Below are 20,751 nucleotides of genomic sequence, written 5' to 3'. Positions count from 1 at the left end.
TAATGACCTAGTATTCCTCGATGGGAACCTGGTGCGAGAAGAAGGTCTTGTTTTGATCAAAGAAAAAAAATTTCAGAAAAATTATAAATTTTTAACACGAGTTACAACACTAACTAGAAATGTTAGTCAACATTGAACCAGATCCAAATGAGGAAAATCACGAGTCTGGGGTTGAAATATGTGAAAATGGAAACAGATCAACTCGCACAGAAAAAAGCTGTTTGACAGTCACGAACGTCCCCGCCATCGTATTTACTTCAGACAAAGTAAAGGTAGTTAATCTATAAACATTACATACACAAAACACATCAGGAAAATCTGATTTATATCGACATTTCTATGTCCTCATGAAGTGGGAAAGAAACTAATTTACGAGTACCTTACCTCGTTCTAATATACTTTATTGACTTAACAGTTGACGTGAAAATGATGAAATTTCTCATGTGCTTCTTTACATAAACAGGTTATTTCAAAACACGCCCAAACATCACCTAAAGTACCTGATCGCCAGTATATAATATTTATACTATGCCTTGTATAAGACTACAAGCACATTATAAGTTACAATGTTGTTTAAACTTCCCCCCCTAAAATTCAAAGTAGCTGGTTTGCTAACTATAATATCATTAGCAATTAATCCACCCAATGCAGAAACCAAGGGGGGGGCACCACGGGACAGTGCACAGGGGATCGAACCCTATAACCAGTCTTGGTCCCGAAACACCACGGGCACTGTTTTTTGTTTTTGTTGTTTTTGTTTGTACTATAGATATAACCTTAGTTATATCTATAGCCATGTTAGCCAATCAGGAAAAAGTGAAAATATAGAGGGAAACCGGAGCGCCCGGAGAAAAACCCTCTCATGCAATATATATAAAATAGACACGAATTAATGATTTTTATTATATTTATTTTTATTTACTGTTTTGTTTTCCTGAAAGAAATTAGTAAGCTAAGAGAGAAAGAGATATTAGTAAGCCTAAAAAAGAGATTAGAACTTAGAAAAGAGAATTAGAACCTAGAAAAGAGAATTAGAACCTAGAAAAGGGAAAGACCTAAGAAAAAAGAAATGTTAAATCCTAAAAAAAGAGATATTAATAAGCCTAAAAAAGAAAAAATCTAGAAAAGTGAAAGTCCTAAAAGAAATGTTAGTAAAGCCTAAAAAAAGAAAGTCTAAAAAGAGAAATTCCTAAAGTTTTGTATTAGTATTTAATAGTAATAACCTATAAAAGAGAGTCCCTAAAAAAGGAAATTTAGCAGCCTATCAAAAAGAGGTTTTAAGGAAGAAGAAATGTTTTTTTATAAATGAATACAATTACAGTTCTTTCACTTTGTATTTAAACATTACAGTCAATTTAGGTTATATTTACATTATTTACAATGATATAGGAACCGCAAATATATTGCTATATTCAAGGTAAATTATGATTTTGCCTCCATATTTAATATCGCCATATTGTTTTTTTTTGCATTTGCCTTTGCGCTGCACTTTGCGGGGCACTTATAAGACTTTACAAATCCAGATTGCCATATTTTTTTTGCATTTTCATTTGCGCTGCGCGTTTGAGGGGTAGGGTGTTAAGGCAGATCATGTAAGGTTCCATTTGAACCTTCCATTTGAACCTTTTTTTAACCGAATCACATGCAGAACATGCAAGGTTCCATTTGAACCATTTTTATAACCGAATCTCATGCAGATCATGCAAGGTTCCATTTGAACCATTTTTATAACCGAATTTCATGCAGATCATGCAAGGTTCCATTTGAACCATTTTTATAACCGAATCTCATGCAGATCATGCAAGGTTCCATTTGAACCATTTTTATAACTGAATCTCATGCAGATCATGCAGGGAACAGATTTCCTAACCTGTAATACTTGGTGGCATTTACATTATAAACATGTACATGCAAATTAGTCTGATTCTCTTCCTAAGGTACCATTTGTACCACCTGGCAGTAAGTTCAAGCAAGACTTTGCCAGAGACGTTGTTACGAAATATTTAATATTTATACAATTTTTTCAATCTGGCAAGACCTTGTTCCTAACTAATGTTAACCTAAAGCCTTATAACACTCCATAGTTTGTATATACACACAAAAAAGCCAAACAACAACATGCAAATATATCTTTTAGTGTGTGTATATGCAAGCTATTGACCACCAAGTCTAGTGCATGCACTGAACAATAGAACAGGAGAACATGACTGAATAATTTTAAAAAACCACATACGCTTCCATGAGACATCAGATGATACCTGTACCATACATAATATCCATAAGTCCATAATCTTTCCCTGACCTTTTATATCCATAATAACCTTTCCCTGACCTTTAACCAGTAATATCCAGTATCTTTATGTCCATAGTCGAGACTTGAGCTTATCAAATGAACACAAATGCTAGGTGCATGCAACTTAGTTGTTGATCTGATAATAATATATTTGCAACCAGCTTAAGGATGCCAATCATGTAGAAATGACATCCTTGGGCAGTGTATCCTAGTATTGCTAGTAACTATTGTTTTTAGAAGCTGGCAGCAAAAAAGCCAATCCAGATGCAATAGCAACTTTGTTGCTCTTATAGAAACAACAATGAATTAATTTTGATTTTAAAAAATCGCATTCATGAATCATTACTATTAAGGCTCAAAGCAACAGCATCAATTGTTGTCAAGTAGACTCAACTCAAGCCATGTTTTGTCTGCTAGATCTTATTGGAATAGCACAATTGCTGTCTTTATACACTGTCTGACAGCTGTCACAGCCATGCAAGTTTTTCTGCTAAGCTTATAGCAATAGCATTAGAGACTAATAGCCAAATACTGATTTTTTCTAGATAAAACTTATAGTAATTGCACAATTGCTGTCCTTTTAGACTGACAGCCAGCTAACGCTTATAGCACACAAATGCTGTCTTTATAGACTGACAGCTGCAAAAAGATTCATACTGATTTTTTCCTGCTAAGGCTTATAGCAATAGCACAATTGCTGTCCTTTTAGACTGACAGCAATGAAAAGACACACACTGATTTTTTTCCTGCTAAAGCTTATAGCATTAGCACAAGTGCTGTCCTTTTAGACTGACAGCTATGAAAAAAGACACACTGATTTTTTTCTGCTAGAGCTTATAGCATTAGCACAATTGCTGTCCTTTTAGACTGACAGCTATGAAAAGAAAACATTGCAATCTAATTAAATTCCCAAGATACCTACAAATGTCTTCCAACCACCCAGTGAGACAAACAATGTATATAAAAAGGTGCGCCACGCCTTTCCACACACAAAGTTTGCTCACTGAATAATTCGAAGTCTTATGCAGAGACCTTGGAAAAGTTAGAAGAATGCAATGCCACTGCCCTTGTACTTTTTCTCCACCTAACCTAGTGGTGACCTTTAATTTGTATATAAAAAAACAAATTTTCTGAATTATTTGTGTGCATTTTTTTAAGCTCAGTACCAACTTCAACCTGAAAATGATGCAAAATTGTTATAAAAACAGCAAAAAGAATGCATAATCTACTTTGAAAGTCAATGAAAACACCATACATACCATGCTACTTGATGGCATGCCAAATCTTGGAACCAGCGAGGACTTGAGCATGTTTAAATGAACACAAATACTGTTTTGCATGCAGCTAAACTGTTGACCTAATTGATGATCTTTGCTACTAGCTTAAAGGTGCCACCCATAAAGAAGTGGCAGCCTTGGGCAGTGTATCCTAATATTATAGCTAACCTATATTTTTTTGGATGCTAGTAGCAAAAAAGCCAATCTTGCTAAAGCATTTAGTAATAGCAACTTTGTTGTCCATCACTTCAATTTTGATCCAAAACACATACACAAATAGTTTTTGCTAAGGCTTATAGCAATAGCAGAAATTACTGTCCTTAGGCTTATAGACTGATTTTTTTCCTGCTAAAGCTTTATAGCAATAGCAATTGCTGTTCTTATAAACTGACAGCAATGAAAAGACACATACTAAGTTTTTTTTCACTAAAGCTTATAGCAATATTAATAATAGCACCATTTGCCATCCTTATAGACTGACAGCAATGAAAAGACACATACTGATTTTTTCCTGCTAAGGCTTATAGCATTAGCACAATTGCTGTCCTTTTAGACTGACAGCTATGAAAAAAAAACATTACATAATACTGATTTTTTTCTGCTAAGGCTTATAGCATTAGCACAATTGCTGTCCTTTTAGACTGACAGCTATGAAAAGAAAACATTGCAATCTAATTAAATTTCCAAGATACCTACAAATGTCTTCCAACCACCCAGTGAGACAAACAATGTATATAAAAAGGTGCGCCACGCCTTTTCACACACAAAGTTCGCTCACTGAATAATTCGAAGTCTCATGCAGAGACCTTGGAAAAGTTAGAAGAATGCAATGCCCACCGCCCTTGTAGATTTTTCCTACTTTTACTAATTCAAATCTCTTAAAATATTTTGCATAAATACAAAAACCAAATTGTAATTTCATTTTTAAGTATTTGTATACATTTAGGCTCAGTGCTTCCATTAACTTCAACCTGAAAAATAATTTCAGGTAATTGTAAAATCTAAAAATTTGAAAAGGTTAGCCAATTGGAGTCTTACACCTAAGAGAGAAGCTTTATTAGGGGGTAAAGCTTATTAGAGAGGATGGTATTCTTGGAGGGGAGAACTTTTTAGAGAGAGGGGGTTATTAGAGAGAAGGCTTATTGGAGAGGAAGGCTTATTATAAAGGAACATTGTTAGAGAGGAGGACTTATTGGAGGGGAGAGCTTATTAGAGAGAAGAGTTTATTAGAGAGGAGGCTTATTATAAATTAACCTTATTAGAGAGAAGAGCCTATTAGAGAGAGCTTATTTGAGGGGAGGGCTTATAAAAAAGAAGGCTTATTGGAGAGGGGATTTCGTTAGAGAGGAGTCCTATTAGAAAGAAAGAACTAATTAAAGATAGATTTGAAAAGCTTATTAGAGAGAAGAGTTTATTAGAGAGAAGGCTTGTTAGAGAGGAGGGCTTATTGGAGGGGGAGCGTATTAGAGAGAAGAGCTTATTAGAGAGAAAGCTTATTGGAGAGGGAAGATTTTTATAAATAAACCTTATTAGAGAGGAGGGTGCTCTTGGGAGGAGAACTTATTAGAGGGAAGAGCTTATTAGAGAGAAGGCTTATTGGAGAGGAAAGATTTATAAAAGAGCCTTATTAGAGAGAAGGCTTATTGGAGAGGGGATTTCATTAGAGAGGAGGCCTATTGGAAAGAAAGAAAGAAAGAAAGCTAACCAGTGATGGATTTAAAAAGGCTCATTAAAGGGTAGGATATCCATAACTACCAATGATTACAAAAAAACCCCACATATTGCTACCTATATTTAGAATACCCTCTATCATATTGCAAAATACGTATTTCATAATAGCAGCACAGGAATGAACAAGTGATATAAAAATTGCACATATTTGTAACTAAGAACAAAACTAACACATACAATGAATGAACTCCAATCTATAAAGTCTCAAATATGAGTTGACCACCAATTTAGTCTATGAACCCCAAGAATAGCAGAAATAGAACCTAGGTCACACTTGTCCTAGGTATCCCTAATAGACTAATGTCCTATCCTAATTATCCATAATAGATCCCTGATACTTCTAGTCTAGTGTAAACCGGCTTTTATTTGCTTTTGATCACCCATTGCTTTTGCATTTCTGTCATTGTTCTTGCAATGCAGGCACAAGTGCTCCAAAATACCCTTTTAATAATATTCTTAACTAGCGAGGCTCACTCTCAATAGGAAAAGGTGATTTTAAAATAGATCACCTGATATGAATAAACAATGCACAATAATTAAAGAAACACATCCTACCATGGTCTTTAGTCCAATATATTTAATTCACCACTGCCGCTTGGTAGACTGAATACCCCCACTTGATAACATACAGTACCACATCTTGGGACATCCACCGAGGACTTGAGCAACTCCGATGAACACAAATACTCAAGTGCATGCACCTCTTATTGCTGCTCTGAATATCACATTTGCTGCTAGCTTAAGGGTGCCATTCATATAGAGATGACATCCCTGGGCAGTGTATCCTAGTACCTAGCTATTGTTTTTGAAAGCCAGCAGCAAAAAAGCCAATCTTGCTAAAGCTATATAGCAATAGCAACTTTGTTGCCCTTATAGAAGCAACATTTCTTTTAATTTTGTTAAAAAACAAGTGAAATATTTTTGGCTAAACTTATAGCATTAGCACAATTGCTGTCCTTATAGACTGACAGCCATGAAAATAGACAAATACTAAGTTTTTTTCTGCTATAGCTTATAGCCACAGCAGTGCTGTTCGTATAGACTTGATAAAAAACAAGTGAAATATTTTTGGCTAAGGCTTATAGCAATAGCACCAATTGCTGCCCTTATAGACTGACAGCCATAAAAAAGACACATACTAAGTTTTTTTTCCAGCTATAGCTTATAGCAATCACTAGCTGTCCTTATAGATTGACAGCTGCAAAAATACACATACTGATTTTTTTCCTGCTAAAGCTTAAAGCAATAGCATAATTGCTGTCCTTTTAGACTGACAGCTATGAAAAAAAACATTGCAATATACTGATTTTTTTGCTAAAGCTTATAGCATTAGCACAATTGCTGTCCTTTTAGACTGACAGCTATGAAAAAAAAACATTGCAATTTAATTAAATTCCCAAGATACCTCCAAATGTCTTCCAACCACTTAGCAAGACAAACAATGCACGTAGAAAGCGGCGCAATCTTCCCACATGCAAAGTTTATTTACCAAATGACTAAAAGTGTGATGAAGAGACCTTAGAAAAGTTAGAAGAATGCAATGCCACCGCCCTTGTACGTTTTTCATCCTAACCTAATTCTATCGAAATTCTTTTAGTGTCAAATACCAAAATTTTGCATATTTTGTTCGACATTATAAATTTTTTTAATGAAACTCGTAGTATTTGCGCATTTATACTCAATGTTGCTGATGACTTCCACCTAAAATAAAACACGGGCCATTATTATTTTAATTGTTACAATCAAAACATAAATTTAAAATCTAATTGAAATTAGTATACAATTATTGAACATAATAAGGCTTTGCTGTTACAAATTTACAATAATTTTTAATTAGGGCATCAAGGCAGTTTATTTCTCTTTACTTGTTAATCCCTCTTGCCTTTTTTCAGTTTTTTTGTTTAAACGAGGTAAAAGCCTGACAATTTAGGCCTGTTTTGCCTGCCCGAACATGAGGGTAAACAGTTTTGGCGCGCGCTGAAAAAATTCCCGTTCCTTCGACCAAAATTTTCTCGAAAATTCCGCTAAAAAAATCTCTAAAAACCTCCCGGCCTTTTTCCAAGTTTGGTTTGACTTCATGTCAAAGTTGTTTTCGAAAAAAACCCCGAAAAAAGTGAAGTGTTTCCGCCATAAAAAACTGCCAGTTGAAAAACTTTGCATTTTGCTCCGAAATTCGGCTCGAAAAAAATCAAAATTCATTTAAAAATGTCCTTTTAGTCTTTTCATCTTCAGTTCAGACAAAAGTAAAACGAAAAAAACACGAAGAACGAAGGCGAAAGTGTCGAAAAGTCCTCGGTCCGGTTGGGCAAGCCGTCAACTTTGAAGCGGATTTTTGGCCTAAAAAAGTGTAAAAAAGCTACCAAAATACAAACGTATACTTGCCTGTCATAGTTGAAGTCACTTCTGAGGCGAAGAGGCGACGTTTTCGGAAGCTGTGGTCTTTTTACGTTTTTTGCTGCGCCGTAAGTCCTTTCTGCACGACGACATGTTGAGGAATGCCCCAAAAACGAGCTTGACGAAGTTGAAAAAAGCTCTAAGCCCGCCAATTTTTACCTTGCCTGTGATTGGTCGAGATTATGAAACGTTAGGAGAATATCGCTTGATCAAATATATAATTATTATTGATCCTTCAAGATCAAAAGTTGAAGTCTCCCAATGCTAATTTCCTGTAAAACCGGTTTACCCTTCTTCGGGATTACGGTGATGTTAATCACCAATAAGTGTGAACTCTCGTTATATTTATGAAATAACGAGCCGACATTTGCGAATAACATCACTCTGAGTCAGAAAATGAATTGCAACCTTATAAATCAGAAAAATGCAATAAAAAAACTATTTTTTCACTAAATATTAGACTACTTTTTTGAACTTTTAGTTATAAAACAACAGTAACTACAAAAATAAAAGCCGTTTCAGCTGCTTAAAACCCCCCAAAAAGATTCAGCCAACACTCTCCATGCATATTTTCTACGTGTTGCTATTTGTGCCAAAGTCTTACAGTAGATAAGCACATTTGTTTCATGTTTGCTGCAGGAATTATTTGAAAAACTGTTTAAACGAAACAACAGTAATTGAAGGATAAAAGCTGTTTCAGCTGCTTAAAACCCCCCCAAAAGATTCAGCCAACACTCTTCACGCATATTTTCTATGTTTTGCTTATATTTGTGCCAAAGTTTTACAGTGGATAAGCAGCACATTTGTTTCATGTTTGTTGCAGGAATTATTTGAAGAACTGTTTAAACAACACGGTGATATCATGTCAATAATTTACCTGAAGAGTTTCAGTCGAGCAAGAGTTATTTATCACAATGAAAATGATTCATGCCAGGCAAAAGATAAGCTTCATGGCTCTACAATGGAGGGAAACCAATTAGGAGTCTATTTTACACAGGTTAGCCTCAAAATAGGGCCACTTCTCTTCAACAAAACTTTTTTCAATGTCTGTTGTTAACCTACCTATTATGTTGCAATGCAGCCCCAGATGTGCCCTACTTTATTCTTTTACTCTGTTTAATGCCAGATGATTTCATTCATCAGCAGAAGAGTACTGCCAACTAATAAATTAACACTGCCATCAATATTAACAAGACAGTCTTCTACAGAGTTTTCTTCATTCAACCTAATTTTTTATCCTTTTCAGATACCCAATATCCCTAATATATCACAGACTCTGCAACCTCCACCACCTGTTAAACAGTTCCTGATTTCACCACCTGTTTCCCCACCTGTCAACTGGAAGCCAATTACAGAAGGATCTCCTGTCATCAACCATGACCTTCTCTCAGCAATAGCTCAACTCAAACCTGATGAACCATATGAAGCGCATATGTCGACAGGTGACCAGCCAAGTATCACTGTTCATTGGTGTGAAGATGATGATGGTGAAGAGGAAACTAAGGAACGCCCTATGAGAAGTCTTCCAAGACACATGGTGCAAACTCGCAAACCAGACACTAAACCAAACTAAACTCATCAATTGTTTCTCTTGCATTTGAGAGGTATCAAAATATGTTCAGGGTGGTTGCACTAGGGTAAGAGCATTGGTGATATGGTGATTGCACCAAGATTACAATTCTAGATGGACGAAAGAAAAGGAATCCCAAAAACTCACAGAATACAACAGTCCTAACCATTGAGACACTAATAAATACTGAATCAAACTGTCAGCTTCAAACAAGTGAAAAATAGGAGGAATCCAATTGGATCAAGTCTAAATTCTATATTATAAATTAGTCAAGCTTAAATATGTATATTGTTTACAATGCCTGTTATATATATTAATATATAGATATAGTTTGTTTAGAATAATATATATTTACTATTCACATTAATGCTCTGTGTGTTTGTATGCATATTAGCTACTGTAGTTCTAATTGGAGGTGGTCTATGGTATTGCATATGCACTGTGCTTTTTACAGGGTATGTATGTCATACAATCAAAATGGTTATGGATTGTATATATATGGTGATGTTTGAATTGCAGGTTATTATAATGGTATATGATATGGTATGATTTGATATACAGTATACACAGAATAGATACCATTGGAGAATCTACCATAGGTTTAAACGTTTTTTCAAAAAACGTGGCATGAATAGTGTGCCAGGTGATTGGTAGATTCTTATAATATGGTAGGGGGAACTACGTAAAAATATCTTACAATTCAGGTATCTTTCTAATACAACTAAAACAGCAAGAATCTTTTCTACTTTAAAAAAGTTATTTGCTCATTTTGCCACTTGAAAAACCCTCCAGAGACCAGACTATGCAGCCATGCTATGGTTGAATCAGCTGTCTCAAGTTCCATCACGTAAGACGCAAAACTCTGCTCTGTAGCAATGATGAAATCTATACCTATAGATCTAGGTATACATTTCAAAATATCACCTTTTTTCTCCACCAAACATTTCAACTTCGCTTATAGAGTACTGGCGTCCAAGACTCTTGCTTTTCGCTCGCCTCGACTCACTGAAAGATCTACTGCGAAGATACGCTGGATCATTGGGAAAACCAAGATGAATAGAATTGGTTGATAGAATGCTTGCTATGGATGGTTTACGACGGGATAAGTAGTTTGAATCCTCCAACATACTGCGTCGTACGGCATCCTTAATCGCACGGACTGTTTCGTTTCGCTCATCCGAATTCCTAAACACATTAGTAATCATCGGTGGGTGAAATCTCGTCCGTTACAAAACTCGCGTCTGGAATTCGTTTAATTTTGCGTCCCTATATAAGCACGCGCCCCAAATGCGCACACATATATACTACAAATTACTTACTTGCTTGACAACAGATACAGCGTCTCTTGTTGTCCATTCGTTCCATTTGGGCTGGACACATCAACCAATTCCCAAGCGCAGAAAAGATCTACAAAAACACACTCTTTGTTAATCCTCTTAGGATATGTAATTGTGAAGGCTATGGTTAGAGATATCTTTCTGCAATTGCTGCCTACCTTTGTCACACCAAGAGTTATCCCGTAGAGTAAGGGAAGATATTGGAATCAATGTTTTGAAATTAACTTCCTCGTGAACTTTCAATGAATTTTTTGAAGACTACAACGAAGAGAAATGCACTTAATTTTATTTAAAAAATTATTTACTACAGTCATAACATGATTACCTTATCTCTCTTCTTTTGTCGTTTTTCCAGTTGAATCAAAATGACTGCTTTGGGAAACACTGAAATGGTGGTGGTTGAAATTTAGAGCAGTTAGTCGCATATTAATACCAAATAACCGTTAGCATACGAGTAAAATTGTCTTTCTTAATTAATAATAAAATACCAAAAGTGTAGCGAGATCTAGGAGTCGGGTAATAGGTTAACAAGATACACTAATGGATAGTTTTGTCAGTTCATCAAAGGACCACAGTTCCACTGAAGAGTGGACTAAAGTATATCAAAACATTGCTTCAAGGTACTAGGTTAATAAATAAATTTGCCTGCGTCAAACAATGCATGGCTAAACCAAGGTAGTTACATACCGAAGCATCGCACACTTGTTTCATTTTTCATCTTCCGTAAGGGAACTGGACTCCATCGTAGACTGCTGGCTTTTATTGTCTCTGGTGAGTTCAACCACGTGACCTTCTTATGAATGACAAGCTTATCAACATCAACGTCTGACACCTGAATTATTAAGTCGCATGGTTGATTGGAAGAGCTATAGGAAGCAATGGCCAGGCTTATCTTAGGCTACAAGGAAGTCCATGGATCACTCTCGTGGTCAGAAGGTGGCCAGCCTGGAGTTCAGAGTAGCGGGCTGGCCCAGGGCATACAGAGTTTGGACAACCGAGTCGGTGAAAAAATCTGAGAAAACAAAAGGTTTTACGTACATTGAGACCATTGGAGGCCGCCAATTCTTGGAAAATTGGAAGGAATTTCTCCGTTATATTCTGCATCTCGTTGATATGTTCTGCGACGTTTTCCAATGCACTTATCGCTTCTACAATTGAAGGACATATAATATATTGAGTTTACGACCAAGGGAAAGAGTATGACTGAATAGACCTTTCTTAAAGAAAAGAAAAGAAAAGATCTATTAGGTGTTTCACTCACCGTTAAGACAATTATATTCATCGCTGTCTTTCGCCAACAACTTTGACATGCCATTCAACAGCAAAGGATACTTCAAAACTCGCTACAAAACAAAACGATTTAAAGTCAAAGGTTTTCCTAGAGCATACGTGAAAACCTATCTTGAAATGTTATCTATTATATATTAATACCTGGATTGGTTTGATTAAATATGACTCCAGTTTGCTTGAATGTTGTTGTTTAGGATTTCTTGCGTTTAAGAACTCTTCCAATGCATTATTTGATCCTTATAGGAAATGAAATACGATAGTCAATACATTGTATATTCAGGGAACTAGCATTTTCAACATAACTATGAGATCCTTTGGTACCTGGATGAAGCATATGAATGATTCTTGAATGAGTAAGACAAAATGAACTGTACAATTTAAACTTGTCTGCATATTGTAGAAATGCCTCTCCAATTCCGTATATTACATTCTGAAGTAAAAATAACTCTAGATTAAGGTCTTTTAACTATCACCGTCAACAACAAGCCAGTGGCTAACGAACCTGGAATAGATGAACTTCGTTGATATTTTTAAAGTCTTCTTCGCAGTCGATCAACTCCTGTATCTCACAACAAAATCGACTCTGAAATTCGAGAATTTGAGATACGTTTTCCGCCAGAGAATTGACCTACAACAAAGAATTGACAGAGAGCTCAAATTGATGTTTGTAAATTGAATGAGAAAAAAATGTTAATGATAGGAAAATACAACTATTCACCTCCTCAGATGGTAGAAATTTCTCGTGTCTCAAAGGTTCCAAGTATCTTTTCAACAACGTCTGCACATCCTTAAAACACCAAATAAAATACGTTTGATTTGCTGGTAGGAACAGCAAATTGCGATGATAAGGTCTCGGCAAACCTTCAGGTAGCTTTTCTCAGTGTCGACAAGTTCTGAAATGATTCTTCGGAGTTTCTCGGCATCGGAAAGCTCCGTGTGCTTTTCAATCTCCCGAAGGAAATCATGCTGACGACAGAATGTTGTCACCTCTTCGGCGCTCTGTGAAAATATGAAGAATTTTATTTATACAAACATTCAGGCAAATATCGTAAGCATTGTAAGAACTGGAATAATTATTACCTCTAGTAAAACATTCACCGAGTCTCCGTCGTCCTCAACTATGCAGGAATTCCGAGATGGAGCTTCTTTCATGCTAATATTATCTGAAAAAAGAAAACAAAATAAGCTATAGAAATACTTGTTTCCACGACAACGAACCACATAAATCAAATCTTCTCAAAAGTCATTCAGCTTACTTACCTAATTCTGGCGGAGGAACGATTAGTTCAGTCAAATCGAGGAACTCTGAAGAACTGACAGAAATATGAAGTCTCATTTTGGGCTATTTCTATCTATATACGATTCACAATCAAAACATGGAAATTCAGATTTAATGTTTACCTTGTTCTTGGTGGTGGAGGACAAACCAGGGTGCTGATAATGCTCTCAGTTGTCTTTCGTATCTGCTCAGGAACCTCTTCTCTCAAAGATCGTAGTCTTAAACTTATAAACGGCTCTGAAGCAGAAGAGAAGAAAATTTGAGTGCAGATGAAAAAAACGATCAAGGAAATATCCAAGGATCCTTATACAATGGTCATAACTGACCCGCTAACGCATTCTGCAAGTCTATTATGTCATCCTCAGCTTGTTCAACTTCAATGTTATTCACTGATAGAATTTCATCACCTTCAAGTATACCTAAATAAACATGCAGGTGTTAAGCATTCAAAAAATCCAACAAAACAGACTCGATTTTAAATACAGATTTCAATTTTATATTGTTTACCGCTCAAATGGCCAGAACTGCCGTCCAAAACTCGACTAACAATCATACGATCATTCTCAATCTTGAGAGACAAACCTGTGCAAGATAAAAAGTAAAATAAATTGCACGAAATATCCATCTGTAAAGTAAATTTCGTGCAGTTATAACAGAAATTTGTAATTACCAAAATTGATATCATAATCTTCGCTTGTTTTTGTTAACTGCACGGTATATTCACTCTTCTTACACATTTTCAGAACACCGAAATTCTTAATGAAATGCACAGTAAAGCATTGTCAACTCTTGCAACGATCTTTTCAAACAAATAATGAAGAAATATTTGACGGTAATGGTACCTGGTCCTCTATAAATGCTTGTTCTTGAGGTGTATAATACTCTAAGAAATAAAACAGAAAGCTATAACCAGGTTTGCGTTTCGCTATTCTACCAATAATGGCACGAAAATATCACCTACAAATACTCCATTTTTTTCACTGAAATGTGATGTAAAATTTTCTTAAAGATTACCAATTTGGGATTTCTTGGCGACACCAAACATGATAAAATACATCTCAGGATCCAACTGTCTTTTATTAGTCACTGCTAAAACAACATCTTGGAAGGTCATATCCTCTTTCATTGAAACAACGGTGCTACCAATTCCTGGCAATTCGACGCGTAGGAAATTCCCCATTTGTTTCCAGTCAGACATATCAGAGATGATTGTCATATCATCTCTTGTAATTGTATCATCTTCTCCATCCTTTCTTGTGAGCTTTGGTGAATGTTGTTCTCGCAGTTTTGTCGCTGCGGAGTTGTCCGTGATCTTCAGAGATGACATCAGAGCAGATTTCAATCGACCGTATCCTAGAAACATCGATCGTAATCAAGACGATGCGCCTGGTAATGGGGAGTTAACACTCCTGAGCTCATACCTGCAGCGCTTTTTGAACGTTTTACTTTCGCTCCAGTCCCCAAAAGCGCACCAGTGCCACCGCCAGTTTCACGACAGCAGATCAACGAATGGAATGAAGTGACAGAGAAGACTCCGAGACGAGACATGTTCTGCTTTGTCGTTTTCAAAGCAGAGCCTAAAACGTGTTGAGGATTTGGTGGAGAACTGCCTGATATCGCTGATAAATAACACTGGAGTTTGTAGTAATCTAAACTCAGTTTCTCAAAGTTTTGTTCCCATTTAGAAATCTAAAATGCAGAATAGCGTTGTATTTAATAACATGAACTGGTGCAGGAATGGATTCGCGGCTTTGTAACTGACCTGTTCCGTGATAACTTGCTTGCTTTTGCTATCTTGAACAACACTCAACTGTAACTCAGCCATTTTCTTTAGCTTGCAATCCGAGTCAATGTTTTCTTGGATCTGTTGTAACTTGGAAGTTAGAAAGCGTTTGGTCTGTTCTTTACCGCCGGCAAACTTCGCTGCAGATGCCGAATGAATACTTGAAATCCATCCTTCGACTTCTGATTGACTCGAGCCCTGAGATTAAAACGAACGATGAAATTTTATGATTATGATTGATGAAAAATGACTCCAGTGGAGGATCGATCAGTGAATGACGGGGACAAGACGAGAAGTCGTCTTCTTGACGAGAAAGACACTACAGCAGATACCTGGAAGTAAAATGCATCGCCATGTTTAGTGCTAAGACCAAAAACATTCTCCAATTTTACATGTTCAGGAATGGCTTGAGCGAGACAACCATCAATCTTCACCACAACACTAGGAGAGTTCATATCAAGAGAACCCACTTCTTTTTCATCGCATTGATAAAGATTCAATTCATCATCTTTTAAGATCACCCAGTAATTCTTCCATTTCCTATGACTGGCCTGTTCCACCCTCCCGTTTCGACCACAGATCAAAATATGCTTCATGGAGAGCCATCCAGATCTTCTTAGACCACCAGAAATGGTATCGCTGGTTCTGTGTGCATTGTCAACCGCTAGCCCAGGCTTGTTGTTAGATAACTAGATTATGAACACAATAATAACATTACTTCAAACATCGTGTTCCCCTGTGAATTTGGCGTTAAATCTTAGGCTTTTCGCCAAAAGAGATTGTACAGAAGCTGGATTTCTACTTTCATTATATCTGCAAGTGATAATCTTTCAAAACTGACCTGTACTTGGGCAAAAACGTCGGAAAGTTACTGTTTAAATACTTACATATTTTTCATTAACAGCGCTATGAAATATCTCCATTTCACGATAATAGTTAAATTCCGTGAAATTGAAATCAGCTTCTTGGACCTCATCTTCACCCACTCCACTGTCCGTACCCTCTGTTTTTCCTGGAAATCTTTTTCTTCGGTTATTATTGAGGATTGCCTCGCCCTGAGGCATGTTGTTGGGATCGCGTGTTAGCCTCGGAAACTGTTGTGCTGAGGTTCTACAAGGAAATTCTCGCTGATTTAAAGACGAATTCAATGAACTCGTGGATTTTCTGTTCAATGATTGGCTACTGGCTCCTGAGGAAACGTTACAATGCGAATCCTGCAAAAGAAAAGAGAAATAAACTCAACGTTATAGCTTCCAGTCTCGTGACACTCTACCTTAATTCATATATACACAGTTTTATACCACACTATAAAGCACTATACACTGTATTTCCGCTCTCGTATACGGTTCAAAGATGATCCATTTATACTTACACGAATCGTCGGACAAATTTGATTATTGCTAGATGTTAATGACGCATTTTAGTAAAGTAAGAGTAGTCGGTATTGTCGTCATTCTGACGTCTCTCACTTATATTTCAATATATCATCATCGTGTATCCGAAAACTGACAAAACGTTGTATGTAAATTAACGGTATACCTGGTTTTTTTTTATCTCAAGAGAACTTTAAAACGACTTATCTTTAATATCGAAACTTACTCACGAACCAGTTGCTCTTTTGACCTCTCAGAAGCAAGATGTTTTCATATATGATAGCAATAATTACTTGCGGACAAGATAGTTGATCTTTGAGAAAAGCCTCAAAGATGTTAAAAGTACTTTACTTACGTGGAATATACTATTAAAGCATGAAAGTCGATGTAAACATTTGCACGTGCTGAGCCCCAGCGGCAGCACAAGACAAGGTACTTAAAATACTTGCTTCGTATGTGCTGTATTACGCGATAATGCCACGTACGTACCAATATTCAGTAAGACGCGTGCATGTCAGTGAAAAATGAAATTTCTGACAGTGAAAATAAGCACTAACTAGCAATATAAATCGGAACGAGCGGTCATCGCTATTAATAGTGGTGATTCAGTTTGTTTAAACATATTTATATTAAAATTTTAACGAGATTGTGTAATAGTTTTAAAAATTACAATGCCTTCGCCTGTAATGAATTCAGAGGCGAAGCCAGCCACAAACATAGCACAATATCGGAGACGATTAATGCAGACCTATTTGAATTTTTAATTAATGATATATAATACCTTAATACTAATGTATATTTTTGAAGTTTGCCGTCTGCATGAGATCATGACTATTACTGAATGAATGATGGAATTATTTGGGCTTCGACTTTAGCGGACTATATACATATTTACACATTGCATCTTGCATTTAAAGTTTGGGAAACACATCAAAATAATCTCTTCCTAGTTTGACTTGTAAGTTTTAATCTGGAGATTATCGGATTGGAACTATTAATTCGCATGAGGTGCTTGTGAACTTGTGACACATAGCTACTATTCTAATCCTTACTGTACATATATTGTGAAAGTTGTTATAATAGCTGACAAAACTGCAAACTCAATGTGATATCGCGAAAACAATTAACATGTCCTTTGAAAAACGTTTATCAACACGAACACATCCTTGAGTTAGGTCAACACACCTGGTCATTAGCAGATGATGTCATCGTCGAAAGATCACGTTTGTTTAAAAGTAAACGCAGCTCTGAATGTACTGCGTGTAGGAGCGGAGAGGGAACAAAATAATACTGAAATAAATGTTAAATTAAATTTTGACTTACTTCACAAAATGAAATAAACTCAAGCGCTTCCTGTTCTGACAAGAAATTCAGTCCCCAAACTTTTCCTAAAAGGAAAGAAGACGGTGGTTGGAAACGATCCAAACTAGCTCTTTGAATGTGATCACATGAAAACAAGGACTATATACCAACCGCTTTGCACATCTTTCCATCTGACGAAGCATTCTGAACATTTCTTTAACTTGCTTTCTGTTGGTTTGAATAGAAAGTACAGTTGGAAAAAGACTATTATATATACGAAAGAATATAGGAAACTGACAAAATAATGATATAGAAAACAATTTTTGGAAGAAGGAAGCCTGTAAGGGAGGAACGCAATACTATAGATTTGATAAAAAAGACGGTTTACAATGGTTTGGACCCGAGAGTTGGACTAAAGAGATGGGAAGAATAAGCCAATTTTACACGCGAAGACGAGGATCTTAAAGAACGATAAAGAGTATTTTGAATATTTAGAACAAAATGAAGAGGAATCTCGCTAGAAAGAAGATGAAGTCAAAATGTTGTGGAACACGAAGGAAGAGTTGATAACACTCAGACCATTTTCACGGTAGTCGACCGTTCAGTTCTCGCAGCAACCACAAGGAATCTGGCAAAGAGACAAATCATCATCATAATAATAATAAATATGGGATCCTAACCAGACAGAGAGATCTGTAGATCCAATGCAGTTTTTTCTCCACCGTCAGCGCAGAGATGAATGATAGAACAGCCACTTGAAAGATCCTGAAAAATCAATTTGCGATATATTTCTATTGCGTGCATGCAATAATATTCTACAATTTAATAACCTGCCGTTGCCATAGATCAGTCTCTGAAACTATTAGAAACGTCAAAACAGAAGGTTCCTCAAATTATACTCTCAAATGAGCAGCATTTTCGGTATTTAACTCTCGCTAAACTTAAAAAATTCTTGTCGTAATGAGTTTATTTTAATATTATTCTGGCATATATCCAAAATGACATCACGTCTATTACTGTGAACTAATTATTCTCAGCCGGTTCTTGGGTTCAGACGTTCAGTAAATTATATGATATATTCCACACAATGACGAAATTCAATTTTTTTCAATCATTTACCTGTGTATTAGTTGCAAAAATTGGAATAAGACTATCAATTAATGGCACCCATTGCACCCCTTGCTCTGATGATGTACATAAAACATTCACTTCTGCTAATATTCTAAGGTAAAAAAAAATACATTAATTTACCTCTACATTTTCAAACTACAAATAATCAAACACAAGGTGCTCAGTTATCTAATGTCACACATGCATAAGGAAAGCAAGCTAGTATATATCAATGATACAAACCTTCTATTTTTGGGAGACATATATTTATGACTTTCTGAGTATATATATATTCACTATGTTGTTATGGATTAGTATCATAACTAAGGATCAATAATGGGCAGTTTGTTATATGCAAATCAATATTGTTTTCTAGTTTGTTCATTTAAAATTGGTTATGCTAAAATAAACTAACGGTATATTAGGGAGCATGTAAATAGTATTAACCGGCTGAGTACTGTCAATCATGCAGCTATACGAACTTATATATAGTTTCTGTTCGAAAGCGCGCTCATTTCACAAGTTTTGCTTGCTTACTTAATAGGAATTTAACATGAAAGACTGCACAAATTCAAAACATTAATACACATGCATTCGTGCTTGAAAGATAATACATGCAGGTATATGGCCATTAACACATGTACAATTCAATCAATTGGGACTTTGAATTTGGGAAGAAGTGCTACCATTAAGCAATACAAATCACCATGCATAATCCATGTGAATTACTGACTACAATTATTGCTAGCATCATTTGAATTTGATAGTTTGCAGGTGGCAATATTAAAATGCATTTTGTTCACATGCATTACATGAGAAGTGTTCACATGCATTACATAAAGCTTTTATTGCATTATAATTTGTTAATACACCAAGTTGTATATATGTATACACATGTTAAATAGCTTCGGTAGTTTTTAAATTCACATAATCCCAGGATTCGAGCCAAAACCTCATAGACATTGGGACAGCCGGTTTGTCTGGGTAAGCCAGTCACGACAAAATCACAATGCATGATTATATTATCTATGTGTTTGTCAGGTTCAAATACTATTCTATGCTTTGTACCATTAATATTCAGTTTAGGTAAGGTTCAGACTTGAGAAATTCCAATGATTAAACTCATATTGGAAAATTACGAGGCCAATATCACTAGAGCAGCTCAAAATTTACTTAAATCTACTTATAGATCATTAATTACCTGTCTACAATAAGATTTCTAATTGTTACATCCAACTTATTTCATGTGGTTGCATTTTCACCAATTTGCTGGAGACATATCCTAGTTCGATCAACGTACACACAGAGGTTTCTGCATTTAGCCTACCGTATGTCAAAGCTGTGAATTTTATTCGGAAAAATATTAATTTACACTTGCACCTGCTTGCACTAATTTGCATTTTAATCAAATTCTGTGACTCATGGCTAAAAATAGGATATGAGTAGTCATAATGTTTGCATTTTTGGAGAAAAATAGTCATGTGAATACATAAACAATAAATTCCAAGGATTATAAAATCTATCTTTTTGAGACTAAATAACATGAAATTTGGCAATATATGTTCAGTTTAGACGTATATAGTATGGTTCAACTATTTTATATATCAATATAAATGTTAAGAGTGTATAGACTCTTGCCACCTCAATTTTCCTGTTACAGACTTAAAATCATAATTAGAAATTGATTATTCAGCTCAGGTCAAATTAATTAGTACATTATATTATAAAGCTAATCTCTGTTGTATGTATCCAACTCTGAAATGACCAATCCTAATTTTACAACATTTTTTTTTACAAGATGTAGACTTGGAATAGTTTAAAGCTGCTGAAGAATCATTCCTACCTGAGTTCTCCAACAATTCCATCTTGGGATGGCTCCCAAGAATTGTCCAAGTCATCAACCTGGTTCAACTCTTGGGAGCCAAACTCAATTTCATTCTCCTCCTCTCCACGACTACCCTGCTTGAGTGCTTTGAACCACTTCACTTTGGTGCAATTTGTTCAAACGACAA

The 20,751-nt window shown here is 35.8% G+C and overlaps 2 protein-coding genes across 3 annotated transcripts; one reads left to right on the top strand and one right to left on the bottom strand.

Moving 5' to 3' along the window:
• Positions 1-27: 27 nt before the first annotated feature.
• Positions 28-9,583, top strand: LOC114538269 (calcipressin-2-like). 2 transcript variants are annotated; one of them, XM_028559431.1, is made up of 3 exons: positions 28-266; positions 8,519-8,692; positions 8,942-9,583. In XM_028559431.1, exons 1-3 carry the CDS (start codon positions 120-122, stop codon positions 9,266-9,268), a joined length of 648 nt encoding a protein of 215 aa, XP_028415232.1. In that variant the 5' UTR covers positions 28-119; the 3' UTR covers positions 9,269-9,583. The 2 variants fall into 2 exon arrangements, with proteins under 2 accessions (XP_028415232.1, XP_028415225.1); XM_028559424.1 differs by having other exon boundaries at positions 28-272.
• On the bottom strand, positions 9,553-20,740 carry LOC114533059 (the record flags this gene model as incomplete). Its single annotated transcript, XM_028554648.1, has 29 exons — positions 9,553-10,450; positions 10,585-10,672; positions 10,761-10,860; positions 10,928-10,986; positions 11,290-11,434; positions 11,641-11,750; positions 11,864-11,945; positions 12,034-12,128; positions 12,214-12,322; positions 12,395-12,520; positions 12,611-12,679; positions 12,754-12,891; positions 12,973-13,055; positions 13,153-13,205; positions 13,294-13,408; positions 13,498-13,590; positions 13,679-13,753; positions 13,842-13,926; positions 14,014-14,054; positions 14,186-14,524; positions 14,593-14,860; positions 14,934-15,152; positions 15,287-15,643; positions 15,842-16,168; positions 17,651-17,715; positions 17,801-17,857; positions 18,310-18,394; positions 18,749-18,851; positions 20,583-20,740. Coding segments are annotated over 29 exons (3,909 nt in total), but the record flags the coding sequence as incomplete, so codon positions are not given.
• Between the last annotated feature and the right edge of the window lie 11 nt (positions 20,741-20,751).

This window comes from Dendronephthya gigantea, unplaced genomic scaffold, assembly GCF_004324835.1.
Source record: "Dendronephthya gigantea isolate DGI-Jeju-01 unplaced genomic scaffold, DenGig_1.0 000002F, whole genome shotgun sequence".
NCBI classification, from domain to species: Eukaryota; Metazoa; Cnidaria; class Anthozoa; order Malacalcyonacea; family Nephtheidae; genus Dendronephthya; species Dendronephthya gigantea.
Note: the sequence above shows the minus strand (reverse complement) of the source record. Positions and strands in the feature narration are given on the sequence as shown.

Excerpts from the sequence above, each read along its gene's own strand:
- LOC114538269 (XM_028559424.1), top strand. The coding sequence starts at position 120 with ATGTTAGTCAACATTGAACCAGATCCAAATGAGGAAAATCACGAGTCT. Across the intron at positions 273-8,518 it reads TTACTTCAGACAAAGTAAAG|GAATTATTTGAAGAACTGTT; the intron begins GTAGTTAATCTA and ends TGTTTGTTGCAG. Across the intron at positions 8,693-8,941 it reads TAGGAGTCTATTTTACACAG|ATACCCAATATCCCTAATAT; the intron begins GTTAGCCTCAAA and ends TATCCTTTTCAG.